A 17,383-nucleotide genomic window follows, 5' to 3' on the forward strand; every position below is an offset into this window, starting at 1 on the left:
TTTCTTTAAACACTAATAAAATTATTTAGTAGTGATTTCGTATATTTTCTATTCTGAGTTAATGAAAATTTCTGAAAAGATCTTTAAATACACTAAGGATAATTAATACCAAAGCCAGAAATGAAAGTCAGATGAATGATGATTACATATTGAAGAAAGTTCACTGAAATACCATTAAAAGAAGCACACAGAAAAGTTAAGTTGAACTTAAACTTTCTGCCCTATTTGCTTTAGCACAAATTATTTTAGTTATCTTCTTTCATGGAAGGTCTATTTTAAAGGGAACACAGAAGAAGATAATTATAAGGCATTTAAATCCCCCATCTTCCGTTAGTTTGCTACTCACAAATGATGCACTATATTTATTTGTTCTTAATTTTGTGTGTTTATTTGTTCTTAATATTGACATATATGTTTTGGTAAAATGGGAAATAATTGTTTCATAATTAAAGTGTTGAATTTTGACATTTTTCAGATGAATTCAAGTTATTTATGAAAAGGCTACCTATGAATTATTTCCTCAACACATCTACTATAATGCATTTGTGGACAATGGATTCTAATTTTCAGCGCCGTTATGAACAACTGGAGAACAGCATGAAACAACTTTTCCTAAAGGCACAGAAAATTGTACACAAGCTTTTTAGCCTTAGCAAGAGGTGTCGTAAACAGCCCCTCATCAGCCTGCCAAGACAAAGGTAAGACATTTGTGGCAATGTAAGCGATTAAGTTTATTGTTGAGAGTGAGTTCTATTTATTTTTCTCAATGCAGGTGTGTTAATATACAAATCACGATCTAATTTATATTTTTAGAGATAGTTTGAAAATTATATATTGTCTCAATAAATTGTAGTTATTTTTCAAAATAATAGTACAATGAGAAAAATATATACTAGCACTTCTTTCATTTTTTTCTTTTCTTATCAGAATCAAGAAATCATTTTAATTTATTACGTGTTTAGCCAACTAATAATTACATTTCAGTGAGCAGAAAAACACAAACTCTATGGTTACACTGTGAGCCTAGGAATTAAACAGGATGAGAAAGTAAAATTTCTCAATATGTAATTTTCAAATAAAATAATTTAAGATGTATTTTCTATAACCAGTGTGTAGAAAACCATAAACCTAATTCTGTAAAAACTTCTGAAAATCACTATGAAAGCTTCTAAAATTTAATAGAATGATGACAGACAATTATTTGTCTGAACTGGGTTGGGGAAGCAGCCTTTGAATTTCCTACTTTAGGATGTGCTGTATTTATTTATTTGAGGTCAGTTTGAAAATGAAAAGCTATGGGAAAATATAGGACAGTATCACAAGAAATATACATTTGTACCATTATCTCTTACATAAAGTGCTTGAATTTTGACTTGATTCTTAAATCATTAAGATGAGAAATCTATAATTATAGATTTCTTTTGCTGAAAACGAAAAAAAACCCCGAAGGTTAGTACATTATTTTAGACATCCATTTAAAGATAACACATTGGAATTTTTTTTTTTTAACAATTAATTGCTTTCTAGTATACAAAACAAAACTGTGCAACCATCATCACAATCTAAGGTGAGGTCATTTTCATTGCCTCAAAAAAAAAATGGATTACCAATTAGCAGTAACTCCTCATAATCCCTCACCCAGTCCAAGGCTGTTTATCTCTACAACTTTGTCTAATCTACTACTTGTCTCTGTAGATTGGCCTATGCTGGACGTTTCTTGTAAACAGGATCATACAGTATATGGCCTTATGTGACTCGCCTCTTTCCCTTAGCAAACTGCTTTCAGGTTCTTCTATGCTGTAGCATCAGTAGTGTGAGTATACCACATATTGTTTATTGGTTCATACTTGATGGAAATTTGGGTTGTTCTACTTCTAAGCTATTATAAGTAATGCTTCTATGAACGTTCATGTACCTTTTTTATGTGGACATATTTTCAATTTTCTTGGGTATATACCAAAGTAGAGAATTGCTGAGTCATCAGATAACTATAGTTAACATTTTGAGAGGCTGCCAACCTGTTTTCCACAGTGGCTGCACCATTTCATATTTTCACGTCATAAATGACAGCTCCAACCCCTCCATATTCTCATCACTTGTGATTTTGTATCATTTTGATTATAGCCATCGAAGTGGGTGTGAAATAGTATCTTTGGGTTTTTATTTAAATTTCCCTAATGACTAACAGTTTTGAACATCTTTTCCTGTGCTTTGAACATCTTTTCATGATCATCGTATATCTTTTATGGAAAAATGTCTATTCAAATCCTGCACAGATTTCAATTTTTTTTTAAAGTTAGCATTGAGTTATAAGAGGACTTTATATGTTCTGATTGCAAGTTCCTTGTCAGTTGAATGATACACAGAAAATTTCTTCTATTCTTTAAATTGTCTTTTTAGGTTCCCAGGCAGTCCTCTCTCTACTCTCTCTTCTCTGTCTCTCTCTCTCTCTCTCTCTCTCTCTCTCTCTCTTTGTGTGTGTGTGTGGTCAGTTTAGCTAAAAGTTTTTCCATTTCATTTTTATTTTTTACTATCTTTTAGTTTTCTTTATATTCCTTATAATTTTTTATTTTTTATTTCATTTTTCATACCAATTCTATCATTTATTTTTTCTTCTTTGCTGTGTATCTAATGTGATTTTTCTTGTTTCTTGTAATGAAAACTTAAGTTATTAGTTTGAGAATTTTCTCCTAATAAAAATGATTTTTAATATTTCACTTTTATTTCAAATTCAGGTGGTAAATGTACAAGTTGGTTTTATAGGTATATGCATGATGCTGAAGTTTGGGGTATGATTGATCCCATCACCCAGGTCATGAGCATAGTACTCAGTAGTTTTCAAGGATTTGCCCCCTGACTCTCTCTCCACTCTAGTAGTCTCTAGTGTCTACTTCAGTGTGTTTATGTCCATGAGTTAGTTCCTTTATTAGTCTGTTTTTATGCTATTGATAAAGATATATCCAAGACTGGGAAGAAAAAGAGGTTTAATGGACTTACAGTTCCACATGGCTGGCTTAGGCCTCACAATCATGGCGGAAGACAAGGAGGAGAAAGTCACATCTTACATGAATGGCAGCAGGCAAAGACAGAGAGCTTGTGCAGGGAAACTCACATTTTTAAAACTATCAAATCTCCTGAGTCTTATTCACTATCATGAGAACATCAAGGGAAAGACCTTCCCCCATGATTCGGTGACCTCCTACAGGGTCCCTTTCACAACATGTGGTAATTCAAAATGAGGTTGGGCAGGAACACAGCCAAACCATATTGGTTCCCACTTTCAATAAGAACACTTAGTAACTGGCTTTCTGTTATTATGTTAACTCACTTAAAGTAATGGCCTCAAGCTGCATTCATGTTACTGCAAAGGACGTGATTTTATTTTTATATGGCTCTGTAGTATTCCATGGTATGTATGCATCACAAGGTTTTTTTTTTTTTTTATCCAGTCCACCTTTGTTAGAAACCTAGGTTGATTCCCTGTTATTACTTTCACCCTTTTAAGTACAGGCATTACCATCAATAAAACTTCCACTAAGTACTGCTGTAAGTTATGATTTTATGTATCTCATAAGATTTCTTATTTCCTTCACAAATAAGATATTTAATGTGTCTTTTTGTGTACTTGCAGGGAACATTACATGGCAGGGAAATGTGGCTGGGTGAAAATCTTTTTATTTGATTGTAATAAACCTTATGCTTTATGTACATAGACTAAAAGCAATTTGAAAACCATAAAATAGATTATTTTACCGAAAATAGAATATGCAAGGAGATGAGGTGAGTTTGGAAGCAAATTGATGAGTCTGGTTATAAAGACATTTACTTTCGGGTTCTGTTTAACTAGTACATCTAGAGCTGGATATGTATGTCTGAAGTTCAGGGAAGATTTGGACAATCTCAGGGAATCTAGTGTCAGGGAATGGCAATCATTGGCTCACAGGAATCCGTGAAATTTGAATCCAGCTGACCTGTGAACAACCACGGTGAGTTTTAACTGCCTGGGTCCATTTACATGCAGATTTCTTCCAAACAAAAAGTTTTCAGACAGCCTTTCCCATCAGCAGGTTCCTCATCATCAACCTGGTGAATGAACAATATAGTATTTACGGGATGCAAAACCCGTGCATAAGGAGGGCTGACTTTTTGTATCCTCAGATTCTGCAGGGCTTACTGTGGGACTTGAGCTTGTGTGAATTTTTTTTTATGTTGGGGGTTGGTGAATTCCTGAAACCAATCTTCCTGGGATAACAAGGGAAGACTATTATCAGAAAGTGCAGATATATGTGAGGGGTGAGTGAAGAAACTGAAACTGCAGTTGAGCAGAGAGTGGGGTAAAATAGATCATAGAAGCCACATTAATTTATAGTAAAAATAAAAGTTCACATACAAAAATGCTATAAAAGTGCAAGATTTGTTAGGAAAATGTGGGAAACTAAAACCCCAGTTCAGATTGGGAGCGTGCAGTATAAATAAGTAGAAAAAAATAGAGATGTATTATTTGGAGCAAATTTCAACATAGTATAGATAAATCTTTGTTTTCTGAAACTTCTAATTTAAATAAATCAAATATTGCCACAGAGTTTTTTAAACTTTTCCTTTTTTATTTAGCATATTCCTAAGTTCGCTATTACTCACCACACAGAAAAACAATGCAGACTTCTTGCTAGATAAATTTGCTTATTGAATTTGGATTTTTTCCATCACCATTTTTTTATAGCCAATGTAATACTTTGTTTCTATTTCTCTTTTTTTTCTGTTTTAAAAGAATAATATGAAGTGACACTAGGAAAACAAAAAAAAAATGCACTGAAGTATAGGCAGGTAGAATATAGTAGAGTGAAATATGGACATTAGATACTTGTGAGTTAACATTTTCAGAAATTTTTGAAGAGGAGATAGTTAAGCCATACCAGGAATTTGCTTTCATTGCAAATTATGTTTTTTTCTTGACTTTATGGAATTGTTCTCAGTCCTTCCCTTGAACTTCTCTCACCCTAAGAATAGTCTTTCAATTTCTGATCTTCTAAAATCTTGAAAAATAAGCAAAAACGAACAAGACCTGCAAAGTGCATCTTCACCAATAAGATTTTTTCACATTTCCTATGTAATGACAGGTAGATTAAAGTTACTCTGTATAATGTATAGTTCTTCCTTTTCAATAAAGCTCTATATTCAGATTAATCTCACCACTTTTGCTCTGAGGAATTCATGTGACATCAAATTCATTTTTCTTACCTGAGTAAACTCTAAAGCCTGTGATAATTTGGTTACCTTGAGGTAGTCAACTTTTGCTGCTATCCTAAAACTTTTCAGATGCGTAACACTGACTTGCCAGTTTCATCACTAGATAGTAATTACAGCAATTGTATTGTCTGTTTCCATACTGCTATAAAGAACTACCTGAGACCCGGTAATTTATAAAGAAAAGAGATTTAATTGACGCACAGTTCTGCATGGCTGGGGAGACTGCAGGAAACTTACAATCATGGAATAAGGTAAAGGGGAAGCAAGGCACATCTTACATGGCAGCAGGGGAGAGAGAGAAAAGAGAGCAAGGGGGAAGTGCTGTATTTTTAAGCCGTCAGAAGCTGTCAGCTCTTGTGATAACTCACGAGAACAGCACAGGGGAAACTGCCCCCATGATCAAATTACCTCCCACTAGGTCCCTCCCTAATGTGGGGATTATAATTTGAGGTGAGATATGGGTAGGGACACAGAGCTAAATTATGTCAGCAATTATTGAAAATTATCAATGTATAATCCCTAAAACATAACTCAGTTGTTCTTTGTTGTGCTGCCATTCTCAGAGCAGCAAGGGTCCACAGAAATACAACATTTAATGAAGTGCTAGTACAGGTTTAGCAACCAACTCTAGGAAAAAAGAAAGCTTTGATGGTCAATATTTAACAATTTTGGTGATATAAGTATTTCTAATACAGTCAGTGTCAATCTACCAATGTGATATCACTGAACACAGAGTTGTGAATAGAAGTACACACTTAGATCTTCTGAGATAGGACACGCAGGCTGCAGCAAACAATAAATTAAAACAATTGATTATATTATTATGAAATTGCTAATTTTTTATTAACAAGAGAAAGTGAGATGTAATGGAATATTTAAATGCCACAGAGAAGAATGAGTTGCAGTCTACCTATTCACTATCTGAGAGCTATGTCATGTACTCCTATATATTCTCTTTAAATTTAGATATGAAAATTTTCCAAATGCTGACATATATCAATAGGCAATAACAAGAGAACTTATTTTTATTATCATCTTAGGACTCTTGAGAAAAGCCTTTACATTTTAGGAAGCTGTCAGTCTTCTAGTGGTAGATGCAAGTTTTCCAAGTGTATATTTTTTCACTTGAATGCTATATTGTTGTCACTGCCATTAAGTCAGTTGTTTTTCAAGAAGTAACAGCCTCATTTTTCAAAGTTTTGGTAACAGACCCACCAAATATCCAAGTCTGAAAAACCATTGTTTTTCTGTCAAAATCTGTCAAGTAAAAATGATTTGCCATAAAAAGGTGGCTAGCTCAGCTTGTAACTAAAATAACTGCACGTTATTTTCCTCAAATCAACTAGTACAGTACTATATGCAGCATATCCTTTATTTATGTATCTTGTTTTAACATCAAGATTTATACTGAAGAATAAAGTGCAGTAAACTTTCTTTTAAATGCTTCAAAGTGAACATTCTTTAAAACATTTCTATTTGTTTTACAAGTATGTATCAATAAGGAATTTATGCCCACTAAGACAGCAGTTTGGTGCCACTACTTTAATTTGTACTAAGCCTTCAGCAGTAGTTTAGTCTCCATTGCTTTAGAACTGTCAGTGCAAGTGTCAAAACAGTGCAAAAGGAAAATGTCTTATTACTTCTATGAAAATAGTTATGACTTTGTGCATCTTCTGATAGAATCTTGCCCTCTTTCCTCACCTTCCTCCTACCTACACCTAGGACTGTGTGGATCACTCTTTAGGATAGAGAATGCCTGAAGTCAATGTCTTCTCCTCCTAAGTAGCTCATAGAAGACAAACACTTCTCTTTCTTTACTAGTACATCCGTGAGTTTCATCTGAGTGCACACTGCATCACACCTGTAGACCTTCCTTGCACCTAAGATGGATACATGTATATAAATGGGAGGAATGCATGAAACTTCTAAATTAGGTCCTTAAATAAGAATATGCATCATCTTCCTTCTCTTTTTCCCATAGCTAAGATGAAAATGTGATGGCTAGAACTAAAACTCGTAACATGAAGAAACTTGTGAAGAACTTTAGAGCCTAGCCTCTTTGAAGTCACCATATAAGTCATGGATTATTTATGTTGTACTGTTATTTGAGAAGAATAAAATTCCATTTTGTCTAAGTTATTATTATTTGACTTATATTACTACATACAAACTTGCATCCCCACGAAGAAAAATACCTTGCAGAATGACCTCCAAATTATTTTTTTACTTATTTTGTTGAGATAGTCTTACACTGCTGCTCAGGCTCGTGTGAGCACAGCTCATGGTGGCGTTGACCTCATAATCTCAAGCGATCCTCCTACCTCAGTCTCCTGAGTAGCTGAGACTACAGGCATGAACCACCCCAGCTGACCCAAACTGTTTAATGTTATGGAATTTATGATTTAATTAAAAATTGCAGGTATATATTAATGTGAGGGACTTTTGCTGAAAGCAATTTTATATGAAACTATGGAAAATTAGGAAATTAATTTGTTCTCACATTTACATGTTATAAAAGAATCTTTTTTTATTTTATTATTTTTTTGAGTTTCAAGCACTCCAGGATGACTCACAGGCACATGCTTGGTAATAATGAAGTTGTAAATTTACAGGCCTGTATATTTATATATTAACTATTGTTATTGAGAAATGTAAATATAAAGTACCCAGTGCTTAGGTAAATATTTTCCATTTCAAAAGCAGAAAACCCCTTTTCTTGTGTGTAGTTAGTTTCTAATATACTAATAAATTTTCTGCAAATGTTTTTCATGTGTTTCATACTCAAAGTAAGATTGGTCGTAAAGATAATGGTCTAAATGTAAACAAAGGGTTACTTTTCAAAAGATTAGTTGTCTGAATTCTGATTCAAGGGAGCCAAGAATAGCTTTTTGAGGAGAACAGAAAAAGAAGAAAACAAATAGGGGGTGTACCGCACTGTTCTTGGCTGGGATAACTTCTAAAAAGTTTCAAAGTAGGTAAAAGTTCTCCTATCACTTATGCTACCTATTTTCATCTAACTCTTAGCATAGCTGACATTTCAGAAACCATGGCTCTAAAATGTTCTTGGTTTTATTTTTGCCATAATATTTCTACTCTGACCTGCTCAGAAATCTTTTAATTATCTTTCTCTTTATTAGATCTTAGATGGTCATTAGTTGAAATTAGTTTTTAAAAGTAATTTATATGTCTTATGTGTATGTATAAAAATTACTGGTACGTTTAATTATACTATTTGTCAGCCGTACCAGTCACTAATTTGGGGCATCCTAGGCAGAGCAAGACTATAATGATAAAATAATATGAAAGTCTGTGGAATTAGAGTGTTGTGCTTCCTTTTCTTCATCTTTTTCTCTTGGTTGAAAGATTAGGACACAGACTTCGGTACCTCAGCATTTTGTCCAGTGGTCTTTCTTTGCAGCCCATGATGTACACAAGAAAGATGTCCAGACTCAATCCAGTAGAGGCACTTACTTTTAGATAGCTAATTTTTATAAAACTAACAGAGTGAAAGGGTTTTCCCTTTTTGGGAGGGTTGGGGTAATGAGAGATTCTCTGGACTTATGTATATATTTGTGCATATATGTAATAGTTCAAAATGACCGTTCGTCATCTCATTGTTTTGATAGAGAATTAGCATGTTGTTTTTTTGAGCCATATTGCTTTCAATTTTTACAAAAATAAGAGAGTGTAAACTTTGAGTCTGAGAAGGTAATAAATAATTATTTGCCAGAGATTGGTATCTAGCACAAAAGCTACTAGAAAGGAACTAAAGTGTTGAGATAATGACTGCCATGGTTAGTTAACAAAGGATATATTTAAAAAGAACAAAAATATTCTATACCTATATATGAATTAATTTAAAAAGAATGTTACATTTATACTTTAAAAGGGAGTGATGTTAAACAAATTTGGAGACCCCTGAATACTACAGCTCTTTTTGGAAACCTACAACACATGTATACCAAATGCTCCATAAAAATTTACAATTAGGAAATCAACATGATTAGAGTTATTTAAACAAAGAATTTTCAGAATAAATTTCTACTTCCTTAAATACCTGTAAACTTCCCCAAGTATTTGCTTGGAAATCAGTGTCACATCATATTTTACCCAAATTTTAGATTCCAGGCTTTTCTTCAGTTGTAATGTAGTAACTTCCATTACAGTAAAATATTTGAAAATTATTTTGAGCTGAAAATTATTTTAGAATACTCTTCTTTGCTCAACACTTTAGTTGTCTTCTTCATACTGGAGAGCAATCATTAGCAAATAATTACTTCATTATCTACTTAGATGGACTCCGAGATTACACCATTATGTCCTTGTAAAATTCTAATTTGATAGGGCCAGCAAATAAAATGCTGATTCATTAACTAGATCATATTGTTGTCAAATTTCTTTCATATAACCTTCACCTCAGATTTTCATCTCAATTTTTATTTTGGCTGAGATAGAAAGTTGCATTAAGTGAGACTCTTATTTTAATATGGATACATGAACTTACATCTGAGAGAAAAATAGTATGGAATACAAATTAATAACCTGATTATTTGCTGAGATCCCATTAACTGTCAGTGGTTTGTGGATGAGCCACATAGTGTAAATCCATATAGATCCCAAGGTACTAATGTTTCTCCAAATCTTGTGATGCTTTTGACATTGAAATTGTTAGAATGGTTGTACTTCATTTGCGTGTGTGTGTGTGTATGTGTGTGTGTGTGTGTGTGCTTTTTTTTTTATTGCATTTTAGGTTTTGGGATACATATGAAGAACATGCAAGGTTGTTGCATAGGTACACACATGGCAGTGTGATTTACTGCCTTCCTTCCCCTCAGCTATATCTGTCATTTCTCCCCATGCTATCTCTCCCCACCTCTCCACCCCCCTGTCCCTCCCGCATTTCCCCGCAACAGACCCCATTGTGTAGTGCTCCCCTTCCCGTGTCTATGTGTTCTCATTGTTCAACACCCGCCTATGAGTGAGAACATGCAGTGTTTGATTTTCTGTTCTTGTGTCAGTTTGCTGAGAATGATGGTTTCCAGGTTCATCCATGTCCCTACAAAGGACACGAACTCATCATTTTTTATGGCTGCGTAATATTCCATGGTGTATATGTACCACATTTTCCCTGTCCAGTCTATCATCGATGGGTCATTAAAAAATCTGGAGACAACAGATGCTGGAGAGGGTGTGGAGAAATAGGAACACTTTTACACTGTTGGTGGGAGTGTAAATTATTTAGTTCAACCATTGTGAAAGACAGTGTGGCGATTCCTCAATGACCTAAAAATAGAAATCCCATTTGACCGAGCAATCCCATTACTGGGTATATAGCCAAAGGATTATAAATCATTCTGCTATAAGGACACGTACTGTTTACAATAGTACTTCGTTTTTTAAATATAATAAAGTTAGGGCTGAATCTCTAATACATCTCATCTATATTGGAATTACTTCTAGAATATTTTACTTAGGTTTTTGAAGAAGTGATTGCCTTTTAAACTGCCAAATAAATAGGAAACTGAACATCATTTCTTTCTTTCTTTTTTCTTGAAACAAGTTTTGCTCTGTCACTCAGGCTGAAGTGCAGTGGCACAGTCTCTGCTCACTTCAACCTCGACCTCCTGGGCTCAAGCCAGTCTACCCACTCAGACATCCAAGTAGCTGGGATTACACATGCACATCACATCTGGCTATTTTTTAAAATATTTTTGGTAGAGACAAGGTTTCTACTCTGATGTTGTGGTGGTTTTGTAATCCCAAAGCAGAATCCCATCTTGTGTATTAGAATTGTTTATCTTTATCTATGACTTCCCTTCCTAAACGTTTCCCATTAAAATGTTGTGGCCAAGGACAGACACCATGAGACTGGTGTCATCTGACTGAGATTAGAGTAGCATTTTAAAATCTCTTATTCTTTACAAAAATGTAATAGTGTATGCATAAAAAATGAATAACTCAAAATGTTTTCTCAAAATATGAGAATCATTTTTGTCAACTTTCATACAAATAATATTGGAAGCATCAATGTATGTAAATGAAATTGTTTATTTCAAACTGTCATTAGATAATTATGTAGATAAGATGTTTGTCCTAAACTTCCCATTCTAAATGATAGTACCGATAAATAATCTGATGTTGTTAAACACTAAAAATCAGATAAATCTTACAATTGATACCATTTCTGATCAGACTTGCTCAATTCAGTGGGGAAAATCTAATTTGAGTTGCTTTAATGATACATTTCATCTAATGCCTAATTTGGTAACATCATATCTAATCTCAATAGTATATGTTAGAATCTTCATGCAGAGTACAAAAAAGCACATATACATAATCTTCCTCATCTCCTTTTGGCATCATTATATCATTATTTTTAATATGTATATGTATGTATATATGTATATATAGACACACACACACACACACACAGAGAGAGAGAGAGAGAGAGAGAGAGAAAGCGAAAGAGAGAGAGAGATGCACATATATACCAAGTCATTAAAATGGCATATGACTGAAATCTGGAGTCTTTCCCTTGAGCATTAAATTAAGACACTTTTTTAAAAGTAAAAATGGTCTTATAAATCAAGAGGCTAAAAACTAAATACAACCAGATGTGTACCAGCACAAGTCCCTAATACTGGGAAAAAAAAAAAAAAAAAAAAACCAAAAAACTGAAGCACTTCATTTTAGGCAGCCAACACAAGTTATAAAGTGAGTGAATACATTTCAAAAATCAATAGCAATTGAAATACAAATCTCCTGTCTCACAATCTAGATGCACTTCAGACAAGAACATATAGAACATCACAAAAGAACACTGATGTGACAAAAGAACGCACAAGAAAATGAAGGTTAGTTTGCTGTGGTTGTTGTATTGAGCTCAGCAGGAAGAATTCATGTAGGCTTCTCAAAGGAAATACAAAAAATCAAGTCTCAGGTGACACTTTTTTTATTGAACTGAGACAAAATTAGCTCATACAAACAAGAAAGTTAACTATAAACAAATATAGAAACAATAAATGTTAGTAATATAAGGAAATTCTATCAATTCTCACACACACACATAAACTCAACAATATCCTAAGTGCACACTAACACACATATCACATATACTGACACATGTATACACAAACATACTGCTTGAACTGTGTATTTAAAACATAAGTAGGGCAGTACATGATTATGATCTAAATACATGATTTTTCTTTTCTAACCTCATCTAAATCCTATTGAACTAAACAAAACTGTCTCACTACCTAAAATTATTAAATTGTTCAATCAATATGGAATAATATGGAGAGATAATGTTTTGAAGGATAAACTGCAGAAAGTAAACAGGAATGAAGCTAAATCTGACCAAATCACAATTCATCACAAGTAAGGGGAATACCTATCTAAGTAGCAGATGGAAGAAACATTCAATGGAATCCCCCAGTATCTCTTGATGAAGAGCCACAGATATACCAAGTTATAAGAGATTATCCTGGAACTGACTCATTAATGACAACTGTCATTGTTAAGTAGCTCTCAGGTAACATGTATTAAGTACAAACAGTATGTCAAACACTGTTCTAAATGCTTTACCATTTTTTCATTTTTAATGTGATACAATGTTACACAGTGGGTAGCAGTTCTACTTCATATTTACAATTGAGGACCCTGAAGTTTTGATAATCTAAATGAATTGAGCAATATTACTCAACTACTGGTGGCAGAGGGAGAATCCAAACTCAAACAGTCTGGCCCCAGAGGTCATCGGGTTCTTCACTAATATCGCGTGTTATTTGTCATGTTTATAAATAATCTTCCTCACCTCCTTTTAGGATCATTTGTTAAAGAAGATGTCTTAGTTCTTCCTAATCTGTTATCATTGAAAAGTTTAAGTATTAAATTCATGCCAAAAAATTAATGGAATGGAAAAATAAGAAAACAATAAAAAGAATTTAGAAGACAAAAATATATTACACTGTTTATTGGAGTGTAAATTAGTTCAATCACTGTGGAAGACAGTGTGGCAGTTCCTTAAAGGTCTAGAACTAGCAATACGATTTGACCCAGCAATCTCATTACTGGGTATATACCCAAAGGATTATAAATTGTTCTGTTAAAAAGACACATGCACACGTATGTTTATGGCAACACTGTTCACAATAGCAAAGACTTGGAACCAACCTAAATACCCATCAATGATATGTGTTACAAAGAAAATGTGTTACATATACACCTTGGAATACTATGCAGCCATAAAAAAGAATCAGTTCATGTCTTTAAGGGACATGGATGAAGCTGGAAACCATCATTCTCAGCAAACTAACACAGGAACAGAAAACCAAACACTGTAGGTTCTCATTCATATGTGTGAATTGAATAATCAGAACACATGGACACAGGGAGGAGAATATCACACACCAGAGACTGTCAGGGAATGGGGGACTAGGGGAGGTATAACATTAGAAGAAATACCTAATATAGATGACGGGGTGATGGATGCAGCCAGCTGCCATGGCACATGTATACCTCTGTAAAAAACTTGCATGTTCTATACAAGTATGCCAGAACTTAAAGTACAATTAGGAAACGAAATAAAAAAGGAGAGAAAAATATGATCACTAAATTTAAAACTAAATATAATAGACTGTTAAAAGAACAGAATTGGTTTATTATAGTAAAATCATAAGAAGCTAATGCAGTAGTATAAATAAAGAATGGGGAGATAGAACTTATTTTAAAAGTAAGGTTCGTGGCCGGGCGAGGTGGCTCAAGCCTGTAATCCCAGCACTTTGGGAGGCCGAGGAGGGTGGATCACGAGGTCAAGAGATCGAGACCATCCTGGCCAACATGGTGAAACCCCGTCTCTACTAAAAATACAAAAAATTAGCTGGGCATGGTGGCGTGTGCCTGTAATCCCAGCTACTCAGGAGGCTGAGGCAGGAGAATTGCCTGAACCCAGGAGGTGGAGGTTGCGGTGAGCCGAGATCGCGCCATTGCACTCCAGCCTGGGTAACAAGAGTGAAACTCCGTCTCAAAAAAAAAAAAAAAAAAAAAAAAGTAAGGTTCGTGAAGAGCATGGATGAAAATAAAAATATATAGCATGCGTAATAGAATTTCCATAAAGAGAAGACTGATATTTCATTGAGAAGAGTCAATGAGAAAGAAAGAGAGCTTTTCTTGAAAGGCTTGAATCAGATGAAAAATGACTCAGCACCAAGCAAAATGTATAAGAAAGAATTGTATTATGTAATGGTTCTGAGTTAATATCAATCATTTTTAGCTACTCCATTTTAGTTTTTCCTAGTTCATCAATGAGTTTAAAGATGTGGCATATTTTTAAAGTCCATTTATTGTGTGTATGGGCAAAAAGGAAGAGAGGAAGAGTGTGTACCATAGTGTGTTCGTTTCACATGTCTGGCTCCAAGTCAACAGCTACCGCATTTGTCTGTCACACATCCAGATTTCTTCATTTCTAGATGGAAGTAACTGAAGGCAGACATGGCTAGCAACTCTTGCTGGATCACATTGGCTTCTCGGATTCCTATCTTTCTTCTCTCAGGGATAACTAGAGGAACAGAGCAGCTTGTCAGGCTGTCAAATAATGTATGGTTTTAAAGGCAAATGCAGTAGTCCAATCTAATTGTGAGAGGGAAACTGACTCCCAGCTTGTCTTTCTAAGACTGAAAACAAAATAATTTGTTTTGTCTTCCTCACTGGAAAGGTAACCAAGTGAGAATAAAACAATTTCTTTAATCTAAAACGCTTATTGCAAGGTATGGTAGATGAACCCATGGTGTTTTGAAAGGAAAAAAATACGACTCAAAAATTTTATGTTTAGTGAATTGATGTTTTATATGAGAGGAAAACAAAAGAGCTTTCATAAAGTGCCTTCAGATGTTATAATCTCTAAATAATTCTGAAAATATTGCTTATTAAATGATTTGATTAACAAAACAAGAAGGTATATAAATTTTATTCTTACATGAATTATTATTAGATAATAAATTTATACCAAAGAAAAGATTGTCTTCTTTTACTTTATCTTTGCTTAGTAAGTTTTGCCAGTAGGATAAAACGTGAATGTACATGATTTGAAATTTAGCAAATATACAACATTGATATTTAAAATAAAATATGCCTATTAATTGTGGATGGGATGCATATTTATCTGGAGAGCCTCATAGAATAGTATTTTTTTTAAAAAAAACTGAAAAATGTGCTTAAGCAAGATAGTTTCTAGATATAAAATAAATAAAAATGAATAGCCTACTAACAGGCAAACAAAACCTCTTAAGAAAATATAACAGAAAAGAAAACTATATCCACGAGGATGTAAAAATATGTAATATAAGAAAATAAAGGTAATAAAAATTTGGGGGAAATTTATGGGAAATTTTGAATAAATGGAGAGCTTAATCATTTTCTGAATGGAAAAATAATTCTATACATATTTTTTATTAACATTTTCCACCAAATTAATATTATAAAGTAACAAATATCAATTTAAGTCAACATTAATCAACATTTATTTGGGAAAACAATCAAATATAGTAAATAATATTTTAAAGGAGGGCTAATGATAGTAGACTAAGATTAGCAGATATTAAAATACATTCTAAAGAAATAAAATAGTGTTCTAGAAGTGCCCTGGCTACACTGCTGAGTAGTAATTGAAAACTGCCTCACCTCTCTTTACTTCAGCTTCCTACCTGTAATGAGTACTTTCCTTACAAAATTACTATGAAAATGAATCTCTGTTATATATGTAAAGTCTCAGAATTTACTAAAACTTAAAAATAATCTATTTGATGATGATGATGAAGATATAGTAACTAAATTAGTGTATATATGTATAATGACACAGTAATTGAAATAGATGGAAAATACTACAAAGTCGAGAAATAAGCTCAGGTATCTGTAGCAATTTGATTTATGAGGGTACCATTTAAATGGGCTACAGTCAAGGAGGAGGTATATGAAGACATTCATTTTAAGCTTACATTAATTCCCTGATGTTAAAAGTTTAACAAAGTAGAGATTAGGTGATTTTCTTTGATCATTATCTAGTAAAGTTAAATATTTTAAGTGAACTTTTTTACTGTTTTTAAAAATTATTTCAATCGTTTTTGGGTACGGGTGGTTTCCGGTTACATGGACAAGTTCTGTATTGATGATTTCTGGGATTTTAGAGCACTCATCAGCTGAGCAGTGTACACTGTGTACACTGTACCCAATGCGTGGTCTTTTATCCCTCACCCCCTCTCAACTTTCTCCCTCAAGTCCCCAAAGGCCATTATATCTTTTTTATGCCTTTAAGACCATATAGCTTAACTCTCACTTATAAGTTAGAACGTATGGCATTTGGTTTTCCATTCCTGAAAGACTTCACTTAGAATAATGGCCTCCAGCTTTATCCAAATTGCTGCAAAAAGACATTATGTTATTCCTTTTTATAGCTGAGTAGTATTCTGTGATATGTGTGCATAGATGTACGTGTGTGAATGTGTACATAATTACATTTTCTTTATCACTTGTTGGTTGATGGGGAGTTAGGTTGGTTTCGTATCTTTATGATTGCAATTTGTGCTACTATAGAAATGTGTATACATCTGTCTTTTTCATATAATGACTTATTTTCCTCTGGGTAGCTACCCAGTAGTGGGAGTGGTGGATTGAATGGTAGGTCTACTTTTGGTTCTTTCAGGAATCTCCATACTGCTTTCCACCGTGGTTGTACTAATTTACACTTAAGAGAAATTTTTGACATGTAAATTTTAAAAATGAAATTCTTCTCTATTGGAAATTAAGAAACCCATTCCTACTTAATCCTTGGTTCAAAGAAAATTCAAAGGGAAATTTCAGACTCTAGAGATAGCAGTACAAAAGAGAGCACTTCATAGTACTATGAGAACACAATGAATTCTAGGCTCAAAATAAAACTCATAGTTATGAATGCTTTAATAAAGAAGAAATAATAACAGATTACAGTTTCATAGATAAATACAGTAAAGTTGCATGATACAAAAATCAAAATACAAAAAGTTAAAGTAACTGAGAACTTGTAAACATTTTTTTTTCATTGGACGAATAAACATTTAATGTCATGTATCTCGATACAGTACGTACATCGGCATACACAATT

General features: G+C 33.6%; 1 protein-coding gene across 4 annotated transcripts in view; it reads left to right on the top strand.

Annotated features, from left to right (window-relative positions):
• BRINP3 (BMP/retinoic acid inducible neural specific 3) overlaps window positions 1–17,383 on the top strand; it is a 375,313-nt gene that overhangs the window by 304,227 nt on the left and 53,703 nt on the right. For all 4 annotated transcript variants that reach the window (XM_074390113.1, XM_003938158.4, XM_010348756.3 and 1 more), the window contains one exon: window positions 476–698. In XM_074390113.1, the coding sequence (XP_074246214.1) occupies window positions 476–698 (223 nt within the window). The remainder of the gene's footprint in view (window positions 1–475; window positions 699–17,383) is intronic.

This window comes from Saimiri boliviensis, chromosome 19 (assembly GCF_048565385.1).
Source record: "Saimiri boliviensis isolate mSaiBol1 chromosome 19, mSaiBol1.pri, whole genome shotgun sequence".
NCBI lineage: Eukaryota > Metazoa > Chordata > Mammalia > Primates > Cebidae > Saimiri > Saimiri boliviensis.